General features: G+C 28.9%; 1 protein-coding gene across 1 annotated transcript in view; it reads left to right on the top strand.

Moving 5' to 3' along the window:
* Positions 1 to 12,120, top strand: part of LOC106459378 (ancient ubiquitous protein 1-like) — a 67,016-nt gene that overhangs the window by 25,480 nt on the left and 29,416 nt on the right. Inside the window, exons 4-6 of the mRNA XM_013918994.2 lie at positions 318 to 429; positions 6,024 to 6,133; positions 9,409 to 9,453. Coding sequence (XP_013774448.1) covers positions 318 to 429; positions 6,024 to 6,133; positions 9,409 to 9,453 — 267 coding nt within the window. The remainder of the gene's footprint in view (positions 1 to 317; positions 430 to 6,023; positions 6,134 to 9,408; positions 9,454 to 12,120) is intronic.

Raw genomic sequence — 12,120 nt, forward strand, 5'->3', positions numbered from 1 at the left:
ACACACACACACACACACACACACACACACATACACACACACATACAGACACATTAGATACTTCAATTATATCATAAATGTGGTTAGGTGCTTTAGACTGATGACATATTCAAACATGCCAGGATCTTTATATGTTGCTGTTACTTAAAGTTGAATTTTAGTATGTTATTATGACTATTGTATTTCAGAAAAATACATGTAGGCCTTTTTGTGTGTGTGTATGTAGCAAGCTATAAATGTAGCTAATAATAATATAGAAAAATTTCAGTCAAGCATTCCATTTGATATTTCATGTCTAATCATTTATGGTTCTCCAGCCAGGTGTTTGGGATTTGCCAAAAAAGTTAAATTGGGCTCTTGGAATAAGAGATTTTGGTGTAAAGCAAGGACGTGATGTCTTAATACAAAATGTCAAACGCTATCTGAGAGGTAAGTTTCATTGAATTTTTCCTTATAAAACATTTGAGTGAGACATTAGAAAGTGTAAGGGTACCTTGTTGTCCTGCGAAGTTTGAGTTTTTATGGAGTGAAAATTGATATAGTACATTAGCAAAGTTTTTTTTTTTAATCAGCTTGTATCTTTAACATTTTACATATCTAAATGTAGACATTACTGAAGAAGTTGCAAATACAAAATATTTATTTCTTGTCACTAGAAGTAATGTAACAACAATAACATGAAGGTCCAAAAAGTGTTGGAGGGTAGGAAATTTGATGGAAGCATATACCATAAAACACAACCTTGAGAAAAAAAGTTAGGAACTTCTAAAAAAAATGTAAATAATCAGACTTAAAAAAAAATGGCATCACCTTAAGGACTTCAGAATTTGAAATTTCACCCAAACAGCTGGAAAAGGTGAGATAATGTCCATGAAACAAGAAAATAAATGTCAGAGAATAGACAAATAATAAAGAACTCAGTCCCAAGAAGTGCCATTACAACACAATAGTAGAGTTGTAGAACATGTCATGTGAATTTCTCAAAGGTGCTAAAAAGAAATGTAAGTTAGGTAAACAGTGGTGGATAACCAATATTGTTTTGTAGGGCAAATGTGCAGTCCCCAAACATACTCAAAAGCCACAAAGTTTACCAGATATAAATCAAAAATGATGTATTTGAATAAAAATGGGCTATATCTGAAACATATTTTAGGAAGTATGTGTGTGTGTGTGGGGGGGGGGGTAAGTTCACCTTCAGGGGTCATGAGTTGTCTGTCACTGATGTAAAGTAATAGAAGTGGGATATGGATGTCAGGTGGATGAAATGCTACATTATTGAGGATTGACCCAGAGATTATAACAGTAGAGGGCATTATACGTGTCAAATCACATGTAGTAATTCTCAGAAACATACAGTAGTGGAATTATTGCATCAACTAATTTTTTTCACACGTTTTTGGTTCCTGTAATTTTTTACAAGATTGTGCATTGTGGAAGTGTCAGAACTAGTGTAAAATGGTTGTAGACATTGTGTGGTATAAGTTGAGTCATATTTTGGTTATCCAAACATAGATATGTTACTTTATTAACCCTCTCGCCCCAGGTATCCTTTGCTGCGCATGACACAAGGTTTTAGTGTCTTATATTCAAAATTTTATTAAACTGATTTTTGTTTATGTTGTATCAATTATTATAGCATAAAATCTCAGCTAATAATCCGTATTTTAATAGTATATAAATTTTAAGCTCCTAATCTTATATGGAAATATTTTAAAAAATATTGAATTTTCCCTAGTGTTACACACGTGACACATTTTGTCTAGGTATCTTCTCATCTCTATTTTTATCCACCCCCAGAAACTATGAAATTAAACGTAAATTAGTCACTATAAAGTCGTCATTGCTCAGTCAAACCATAATTTTTATAGCCTTCAATTTTCTTTGGTTACAGAGCTATCGCCTGTCACATCCTCTCTTTCAGGATTTGTCAATAGTTCTCTCTTATGTTTAATTATATATTACCTGTAACCAATAGAAAGTCAAGGTTTTCATCTATCAAATGCATATTGTATAATGTTGTGTTCTGAACAGGTAATCATCAGTTTCACTGAGAGTACAAGATCCATTCCCATGGGAAAGCTAATGACTAGCTTGGATGAATTTGTAACGGCTCCTGTTGCATAGTTAGAAAGCTAGAAAACTTTTGAGATAGGGGAAATTGTCTACTTTTTGCGTGCTATTAGTCTCATGTTCTTTGGTGCATTATTTAATTAAATAAAAATTATTTAATTCACTACTACCATTGGTATAAAAGATTAGGGTGAAGAGTCATTGATAGTTGACAGCAAAAAAAAAAATACTCATGTAAGTTCTTTATTTCTTGGTTTTTATGTTTATTCATTATCTATTATTATAAAAAGTAACTAAAATGTAAAAATATAGATCTCTAGGTTATTAAGGTTAGATTAGGTGAAGTAAACAATAATAATAAAGTAATAAAAATATTTCACAAGGTGTGCACATGAGCATGCAAAGTGATTATCATGTTAAGATTAAAAATACTTTACTTCATCTCAAAAATCTAAAATTTCTTTTGCATAATATCTAAAACCTCCTAAATAAATATCAGATGTTTTTTGAGTAAAACTTTATATTTTATGTTATTTTCTCTACCCTAACTCTATCTGAGGTTGGTCAGTTTGACTGACTTTGTAACCACCAAAAAAATTAAATAATTCTAAGTTACTCTTTTTTCTTTCTAGAATAAATTCAAATTGTAACATGAAACTACATTTGTTTACCCTAAATAGCTTTAAATTCATAACAGCTTACACCTATTTATACTTAAATTTTATTCTTTTATTGCCCTTTGAACTGTGTATAACTACTAATCGTGCCATGTAACTTGTAAGTTACTTGGCAAATGTGTAGCTCATATTATCCTATTGAATTACATAATGCACGAGCTATTCCTTGTGAAAAATTTTTAATGTTATTATTATCTATTTTACCTACTCTAACCTTATCTAATGTAAATCTAATGTAAAAAGTTTATAATTTTTACATTTTAGTTACTTTTGTAATAATAAGTAGAGAATACATATGAAAAACAAGAAATAAAGTACTTACCTGGGTCATCTTTTTTTGCTGTCAACTGTTGATGACACTTACCCTAATCTTTTATGCTAATGGTACTATTGCACAAAATATTTTTTTATTTAAGGAAATAATGTACCAAAGAACACAGAATAATCACATTCTCAAAGCAGACAACATCCCATAACTATCCCAAATTTTCTGGTTTTTCTAACTGTGCGACAAGAGCTGTTAGAAATTCAGCTTAGCTTGTCGATGTGTTTCTCATGGGAATAAAGTTTAAACTGGAAGCAAAATAGACAATTCTGTGTACAAAAACATAATATAGTGTGTCATTTGATAGACTAAAACCTTGGCTTTCTATTACTTATAAATAATATAGTATTAAATATCAGAGAGAACTACTGGCAATTTCTGAAAGAGAGGATGTGATGAGTGGGCGTGGCAAAAGGGGGATCTGATTTCTTATTTTATTGGTGTGTAACTACATAAGGTTGGAGACTATGAAAATTATGCTTTGCCTGAGTGAAGACAATATTATAATGAGTAATTTAAGTTAAATTTCATACTTCTTGGAGGGGTGGTAAATAAACTAGAGAAGAGAGGATGCCTAGAGAAAAATGTCACAATTCTCATTCTAGGGGAAATTTGGAATTTTTTTTTACATATTTCTTTATGAAATTAAGAACTTAAAACTTATATACTATTAAAATTTGGATTATTAACTATGTTTTTATGCTGTAGTTATTCATATGCCATGATAAGTAAGTAGTTTTAATTAAATTTTTAATGTAACTCACCATAACTTCATGATGTGCAAAAAAAGATGCCTGTTGGGAAAGTGTTAACTCACAACCCTTGGCAATGAAGCATCACATGTTCATTGTAACAGATAGGTTTCTAAACTGACTCTCAGTGAGAACATTTATTTATAGCCAAAAACAGCTGATGCAATACCCAGACAGTTTATAAGCTGTTGATGTAATAATTAGACAGTATTGCATCATCCATTGAACACATTAGGGCCTCAAAACAGATGATGATTCCAAAGAAAAGTGTGAAAAAAATTGGGTGATGCAATATGTTTTTCCAGCACTGTATTTAAATGATTGTAAAGCTCCAAGTGGTAGGAGGGGTGGAGAGAGTAAAAAAAAGGGTTTACTTTTTTTGATAAAGAGAAAGTAGCTAAATGTTTTAGAAGGAGCAAGTATTTAGTGGAATTACATTTTACTTCTAAAATGGCCATTTTCACTCTAATAAATGCTATATGTAATTGCAGAAATACTGAAAATTATCAAATATTAATTAAGTTATGATTCTCCATAAAAAATTACAATAAAAACATTACTTTTTTGATTAACCCTCTTGCTACAGGTTTGGTGGATTACACTGACCTTGTGACCCCAAAATAACCATCAGAGTCTCCATTACAATAACTTTTAATATGTTTTGTGCATCTTCACAAAATTTGGCAAGTTTTTAGTAAACATTACAAGTCATTTGTACACAAAAAAATCAGAATTTTTTTGTTTAAGTATGTTTACTAAAAAGTTATCCATGAATATATGGAATCAGTATTGACTGCTCCAAATGCAAAATGATTTTAGTGTTAAGGTTAAAAATGCTTTTCTTCATCTGAAAATTGTAAAATTTAATTTGTGTAATCTATAAAATATCCTAAATAAATATCCATGTTAATTTCTATACCTTTCTCTATATCCATTCGATCAATTTGACCGACCTCGTAACCACAATAAAAAAAAAGGAAACAAGTCTAAGTTAACCTTTTCTCTTTCTACAGTGACTACAAATTGTAACTACAATTGTTTATTCTAAATAGCCTTTAAATATTCATCTATTTATACTTAATTTTATTGTTTTATTGGCTGTTGACCTGTGTGTAACTACTAATCTTGCTACACAAGTTGTAAATCACTTGGAGCTCATGTTACCATGTCAAATTACATAACGCATGAGAGACTTGTGAGCATACTTCATTAATAATTATTATTATTATTTTTTCATTGTCTTACCTTGCCCAACCTAATAAGTTTCTAATTTTTGCATTTTAATATCTTTTATAATAATAAAGAAAGAAATCAGATGAAAAGGAAGAAATATAGTACTTACCTGGCAACTTAAGCTTACTCCCTTATACTAATGGTTCTACTACTACAGTAAATAATGTTTTATTTAATTAAATACTGCACCTAAGAACACAGAATAATAACATGCAAAAAGCAAACAGTGGCCTATAACTATCATAATTGTTTTGGGTTTCTAAGTATGCAATAAGAGCCTTTAAAGATTCAGCTAAGCTTGTCAGTGTGATTCCCATGAGAATAAATTTAAAACTAAAACATAAAATAGACAATTCCCTTACAGAAAACAACATAATATAATTGTTCATTTGATAGATTAAAACATCAGAGAGAACAATTGGTAATTTGTGAAAGAGACAATGTGACAGGTAGTTTATGGTTGGTTAAACAAATAAAATTAAAAGCTTTAAATATTATGCTATTCCTGAGTAATATTTATATTATAACGTGTACTTTATGTTAAATTCCTTACTTTTTGAAGGAGTGGTAAATAAATTAGAGAAGAGGGAAGACCTAGGGAGCAAATGTCCCAATTCTCATTCTAGGGGAAACTGAGGTTTTTAAAAATAATCCTTATAAAATTAAGAACTTAAAACCTATATATTAAAATTTGATTTATCAAATAAGTTATGATGCCAAGTTTATTCTTATACAATGATAATAAAGTAGTTTATTTAAATTTTGAATGTAATTCCATAAAAAGTCGTGACCTGCCTGTAGCAAGAGAGTTAATTGCATTCATAAAGATATCCTCCTCAAGAAATGTACTATAAAACATTGTTATAATAGATTTATTTTGAATTGTAAACCTGAAATTAATTCCCATTAAAATGTCAGCCTTCTTTATTTAATTATTAACACTTTTCATATGTTGTTTATTTAAAGATTCTGACCTGCCTGTCGTTGTTCATCCAGAAGGTGCCACAACTAATGGTAGGAAAGGGCTTCTCAAGTTCAGTACTTGGCCTTTTTCTTTAGATCACTCTGTACAGCCAGTAAGTTATTATTTTGTATACTTTTTAATTCACTACCACCTGAAGCATCAGTATCAATATATATTTTCATTTACATCAAGGTTTGCACAGGTCATGTAAGTCATTAAATTTTGTAAAAGAATTCCTGTACTGAAAACCCTGAAAAATCACTGGTTTTGTATTTGGAGGTTCTGGAAAATTCCTTGAAAATCTAACCCCATCACTCCCACATTCTCTGTTTTTATTGATAACAAGCCATGTTTTGCAAAAAAAACAGTATCTGGAATATGTGATAAATAAAATGGGAAAATTTGCTGATTTGGCAAATTGATATTGTTACAGTGAAATAAGCTCAAGACTTGTTTATTGGAAACCTAAAATCATAAAATTGTTGAAAGAATAAAGAACATGAATGTTTCAGAATTTTCCTTATTTCACCATCAGCATAAACATTTAAAAATAATTATGAATGTTTCTAGGCTAAGTTCTCCATCAATGACCTAAAATTTATTAATGAAAAGAGAGAGAAATGCATATCTAAATGGCAACAATATAATAGAATGAGTATCAAAAATGTATCTGCCTTGCATGAAATAGTAAAATAATTGCCATTAAAGTTGGTCCGACAGTTTACACCTAATTAGGTCACCCAATAATTGATCTAGGCTGGGATATTTTGAGTAATATTTTGAGGACAATCTTATGTTTTTAAGGGAAAATGAAGACTGTTATTACAGTATTTTGATCTGTGTTATTAATATTATTCTGTCTCCTTGTGTTCTTACTAGAGCTGGGTGATTAGTGGAGTTTACTAATCAATTAATCATTTGGCTTATTAATTGTTTACATTCAACTAATAATTTATTTTCACACGTGTCTAATATTCCTGTTTCCAACTTATTTTGGGTTTTTTAAAGACATTTTTGGACTACCCTTTATTTAATGTGATTGACTTCTTTAGCTACAGAAATTTAATATTAACCCATTAACCGCTGCAGGAGCAGCTCAGTTGCTGTTTTCTGACTCACAGATAAAACTGAGTTGCTATCAATCACAACAAAACGCTAATTATCGTCATTCGCATAGAGTTATAGTTATATATGTGCGACTGACAGATATTTCCGTCATTCGCAGCTGAGCCATAGAACCTCAATTATGAAAATATCCGTCATCCGTAGTTAATGGGTTAAGTTACTTTTTAATCGTAAATGTTGTGAAAAGTATATATGTGCAACATAAGAAGAAACCTGTAATTAGCTGATAATACAATTAATTTTTTCCTAGAGTTTCTCCCTATATATATTTTTACAAGATTACTAAAATTACTGAATTTTTGTTGATGAAAATGGACTATTTGATGATGTTACTTGTAAATCAGTAAAATACTAAATATGACATTTTTGGTTTAATTGAACATCAATCACCCTACCCTGTACATGCCCTTTAAAAAAATGTTTCAGTGTAGTAAAGGGTATTGTTTGACCAACTAGTCATTAAAGTTGAGAAAAAGATCATAAGATTAAAAAATGTTTCATCATAGTAAAGGGTGTTGTATGACCAACTAGTCATTAAGGTTGAGAAGATCATAGGATTGTTATGAAAAACTGGAGAATTAATTAATAATATTTCATTAAAAATCATTGTTGTAAGAAAAAAAAGAGTATAGTACTGTTACAAATTGCTGGGATATCTAGCTTTAGTGCACTGTTACTAAAGAACTAATTAATTGTTAAAAATAATTGTCCTAAGAGTTTATGTGATAAAATTTATAAATATTCTTGTCACAGTGTGTGTGCTAGATAATATATAATTCAATGAAAACAAATTGACTCTAATCACCACAGAAAAACAAACAATACAACTTTTACTATTGGCAAGAAAACTTATGATGCTAGATGATTTCTTTGCAGAGATTAAATTATTCATAAGATGTTAATTGAAGTTTTAAAAAAATATTAAGAACAGAAATATAAAAAAGAATCATTAAGTACTAAACTGAGAAAATAAATCATAATGGTAATATTTTAATTATGTGGTTAGTTGGAATAATCAAAAATAGCAATAATTGAAAACTCTAATTTCAGTTAGTTGATTATTTTTGTGAGTGGTGATGCTGATTAATCTGAACAAACTTGAATTGATCAAACATTATAATGAAAAATTCTATTCTGATTGATAATCAGAAACATTAATTTCAACTACTTAATTATGTTCATGACATTAATTGTAATTTCAGTTAACTGATTATTTTATGTGACACTAATCAGTGTAATTGATGCTCATGGGTAATCAAATTAATTACCCACCTCTATTTCTTATTAGGTTTTTATTTCAGATCTAAAATAATTGAAAATCTTAAAAATATGTTTCATTATTTTACTTCTAATCATCACACGCTCTGAAATGAATTATAAACATTCAAGCACTCTTGACAACATATGAAATCATTCAGAACGATTGTTGTTTTAAATATCAATTAAATGTGGTATATATTAGTGTGAAAGGAAATTTTCAGTTTGAAGACCATGTTCAGTTATAAAGGTTTTTGTAACCTACATGTTATCCAGTTCTTTATTATGTGGACGAACAGCAATAAAATGAAAAAATTTTTAAAAATAATGGAATGCAATTGTGTGGAAAACCACTGTTATTTTGTGCAACAATATGAGAGTATTCGTAGTAACAATGTGAATCTTGGCTTGGTTTACATGATAGCATGTCCTGATGTATGTTTAGCAGCCAGTTAGGTACAAGTTGACTTGTTCTATTGGCATGTTGAGATAATATGTTCAATAGACATTATATGGGTTTGGTTACTTGCAAGAGGAGTTTATAGCTCATGCCAAAGCACATTATTGCTATTAAACTGAAATTAGCGAAAGTTGAAGTATCCTTAGGGAAGTGTAACTCATGAAGAACTCATTGGTGCTTTGCATGGTCACTTAGTATTTGTGTTAATGACTTGTTACATATTGTTTTTGTTGATAGCTCAGGTGTTAATCAAAGTATGCCAGGGAAGTGAAAATTCAGTTTCTCATAGCAGGTATAAACACTTATGCTAATTGGGTGCTAAAACACCCACAAAATATTTACTTTATACATTGTAAAATATCCATGAAAAATAGAGGGGGAGTTACATTTTTTTTACATGCATTTCATTGTAGGTATTATTTCTAGAACATTTTATATAGTTGTCACTGCATTTTTATAAAATACAATAAAATATTAGCTATTTAATTTTGTAATTGGGTTTTAAGGTATTCAGGTTTAAAATTTATTTAATTTCTTCATGACAGATAGTGATTCAAGTAAATAGGCCACTTGGATTCAAGATTGCTGTGGTAAGTTACAATACTACCTAAATCACTGAGGTTTTATAGCATATTAATTGTGCTTAATTGGATTATTTTTTCCATTTTTCTTTTCAAATACTTGGAATACAGCAATTTGATATGAAGATCTATTATTAATTTCATATTATTTAATCCTTTTTGTTTTCATTTATAAATAATTATTCTATTGCTAGCTTTTCTTTTGCTGATAAGGATTGATTTTTAGTGTTACTCTTTTTTTACCACCAATTTAGAGAATTGTTATAAAATTTTAGTAGTTGTTTGCTACACATGGATTGAATATTATGTACCCTTTATTTATGGGTAAATTTAATTTGTGTTGATTTTCATGCATAAATAAAGTCCACAAATGTATAAGAATATCACTCTAAATGTATTGTTTTAATGTCATGATTTTTAAATTTAAAAGTCAAAGATAACGGATTTAATACTCATAATTCTTTGGTCATCAAACCTGAAGATTTGTTATAATTTTCTGTATATAAAACAAACACTTAAACCCAAAGACTGAAATAATATTAATTATTTAAAGCATGAGTAATCTATTTATTTTATTCATTCAGAAAGAAAATGTGGCATTAGTAGAATATTTCTTTTTAAATAATTGACTTAGTTTTCATAGTAATTATTTCAACTGTTTTTTTAAATCTATATTGAGTTATGTTTTCTAGCAACTTGTTAGCAGAATTTATTCTGCCGAGTTTGATTGTTTTTAGATTGAACTTTGTATTTATCTTTTGCTTCGAACTTTAAAAACAATTTGCAAATTTTGTAAACAACTACAAAAACATATCATGATTTCCATACATATCTAACGTAAATGATGTTAGTCTTGGTTTTCCATAAAATTATGCAAGACTATAATAATTAGCCCTCCATTGGCTCAGTAGTATGTCTGAAGGCTTAAAATACTAAAAACCGAACCTCAATACTCATTGTGTAGCTTTGTGCTCAACAACAAACAAACAAACAAAGAATATAATAATTAAGCATATTTACACCAACCACTTAGGTAACCAATATATTTACTTACCAAGGACAATTGACAACAATAATTGTTACTGAATGTGTTGTTTGAATCGCAAAGAAAACATTGTTCTAAACAATGCTGACACATGGAACATGAAGTATGAGATGTCTAACAATGCAACTGATAAAAGAAATTGGCAGTAAATACTGATAATGTATTACATAAGAGTAGTGCATAAAAATTAAAAAAGGTAAAATAAAAGTAATTTTATGTCAAACTTTGTAAGTAGTGAAACAGATAAAAAAAAAAAGAGATTGCAATATGTTAATAATAAAGCAAGAAGTTTTAACCCATTTGCTACGGACAGTTCAAAGTGAGCATGTCACGACTTTTTAGACAATTACAATCAAAATTTAATTAAATTAGTTTATTATCATTGTACATAAATAAACTTGGCATCAAAACATAGATAATAAATCAAATTTTGATATTATATAAGTTTTAAGTTCTTAATTTTATAAGGAAATATTAAAAAAACTCATTATCTCCTACTATGAGATTTGTGGCATTTGCTGTCTAAGTCTTTCTTCTTTAATTTATCTATCACCGTCCGAGAGGTACAGAATTTAAAGCAAATTACTAATTATAATATAGATATTACTCAGGCAAAGCATAATTTTTATAGCCTTCAATCTTGTTTGTATACAGAACCATAAACTAGCAAATCAAACTCGCTTGCCATACCCTCCTGTCACATTCTTTCATTCACAAATTGCTTTGACATTTTATACTATATTATTTATAACCAATAGAAACCCAAAATTTTAATGTATAATGATGTATTATGTTATGTTGTTTTCTGTACAGACAATTTTCTATTTCACCTTCAGTTCAAAACATGTTTTCTCATGGTAATTACAAAAACAAGCTTAGCTGAATTTTTAGTTAGAAAGCTTGAAAAAACATGATAGTTATAAGATGTTTGCTTTTTGCATGTTATCATTCTGTATTCTTAGGTGCATTATTTAATTAAATCAAAATTATTTAGTATAGTAGTACCATTAGTATAAAAAAAGTTTCATTGATAGTTGATAGCAAAAAAAACAACAAGACCCAAGTAAGTACTATATTTCTTGTTTTTCATGTGTATTCTTTACTTAGTATTATAAAAGTAACTAAAATGTAAAAATTAAAAACTTGTTAGGTTAGATAAGGTTATAATAGGTAACATAATTAATAATAATAACAGTTCTTCATGAGATATGCACTTGAGTTGTTTGTGCATTACATAATTTGATAAGGTTAAGTGAGCTGCATATTGAACGAGTAATTTACAACTTGTGTGGTGGGATAAGTAGTTAGACATGGGTTAAAGGAAAACAAAACAATAAAATTAAGTATAAAAAGATGTATACTGTTATGAGCTTTTAGCTATTTTCAACTTGTGTGGTGGGATAAGTAGTTAGACATGGGTTAAAGGAAAACAAAACAATAAAATTAAGTATAAAAAGATGTATACTGTTATGAGCTTTTAGCTATTTAGGAGAAACAGTTGTGGTTTCCTTTTACCATTTGCAATCAATCTATAACTAGAAAAAGGGTAATTTTATTGGTAGTTATAAGGTACATCAATAGACTGATCCTAGTCATAGAGTTAGGGTAGAGTAAATAACTAGATAAACTAT

The sequence above is a fragment of the Limulus polyphemus genome, unplaced genomic scaffold, assembly GCF_000517525.1.
Source record: "Limulus polyphemus unplaced genomic scaffold, Limulus_polyphemus-2.1.2 Scaffold599, whole genome shotgun sequence".
NCBI classification, from domain to species: domain Eukaryota; kingdom Metazoa; phylum Arthropoda; class Merostomata; order Xiphosura; family Limulidae; genus Limulus; species Limulus polyphemus.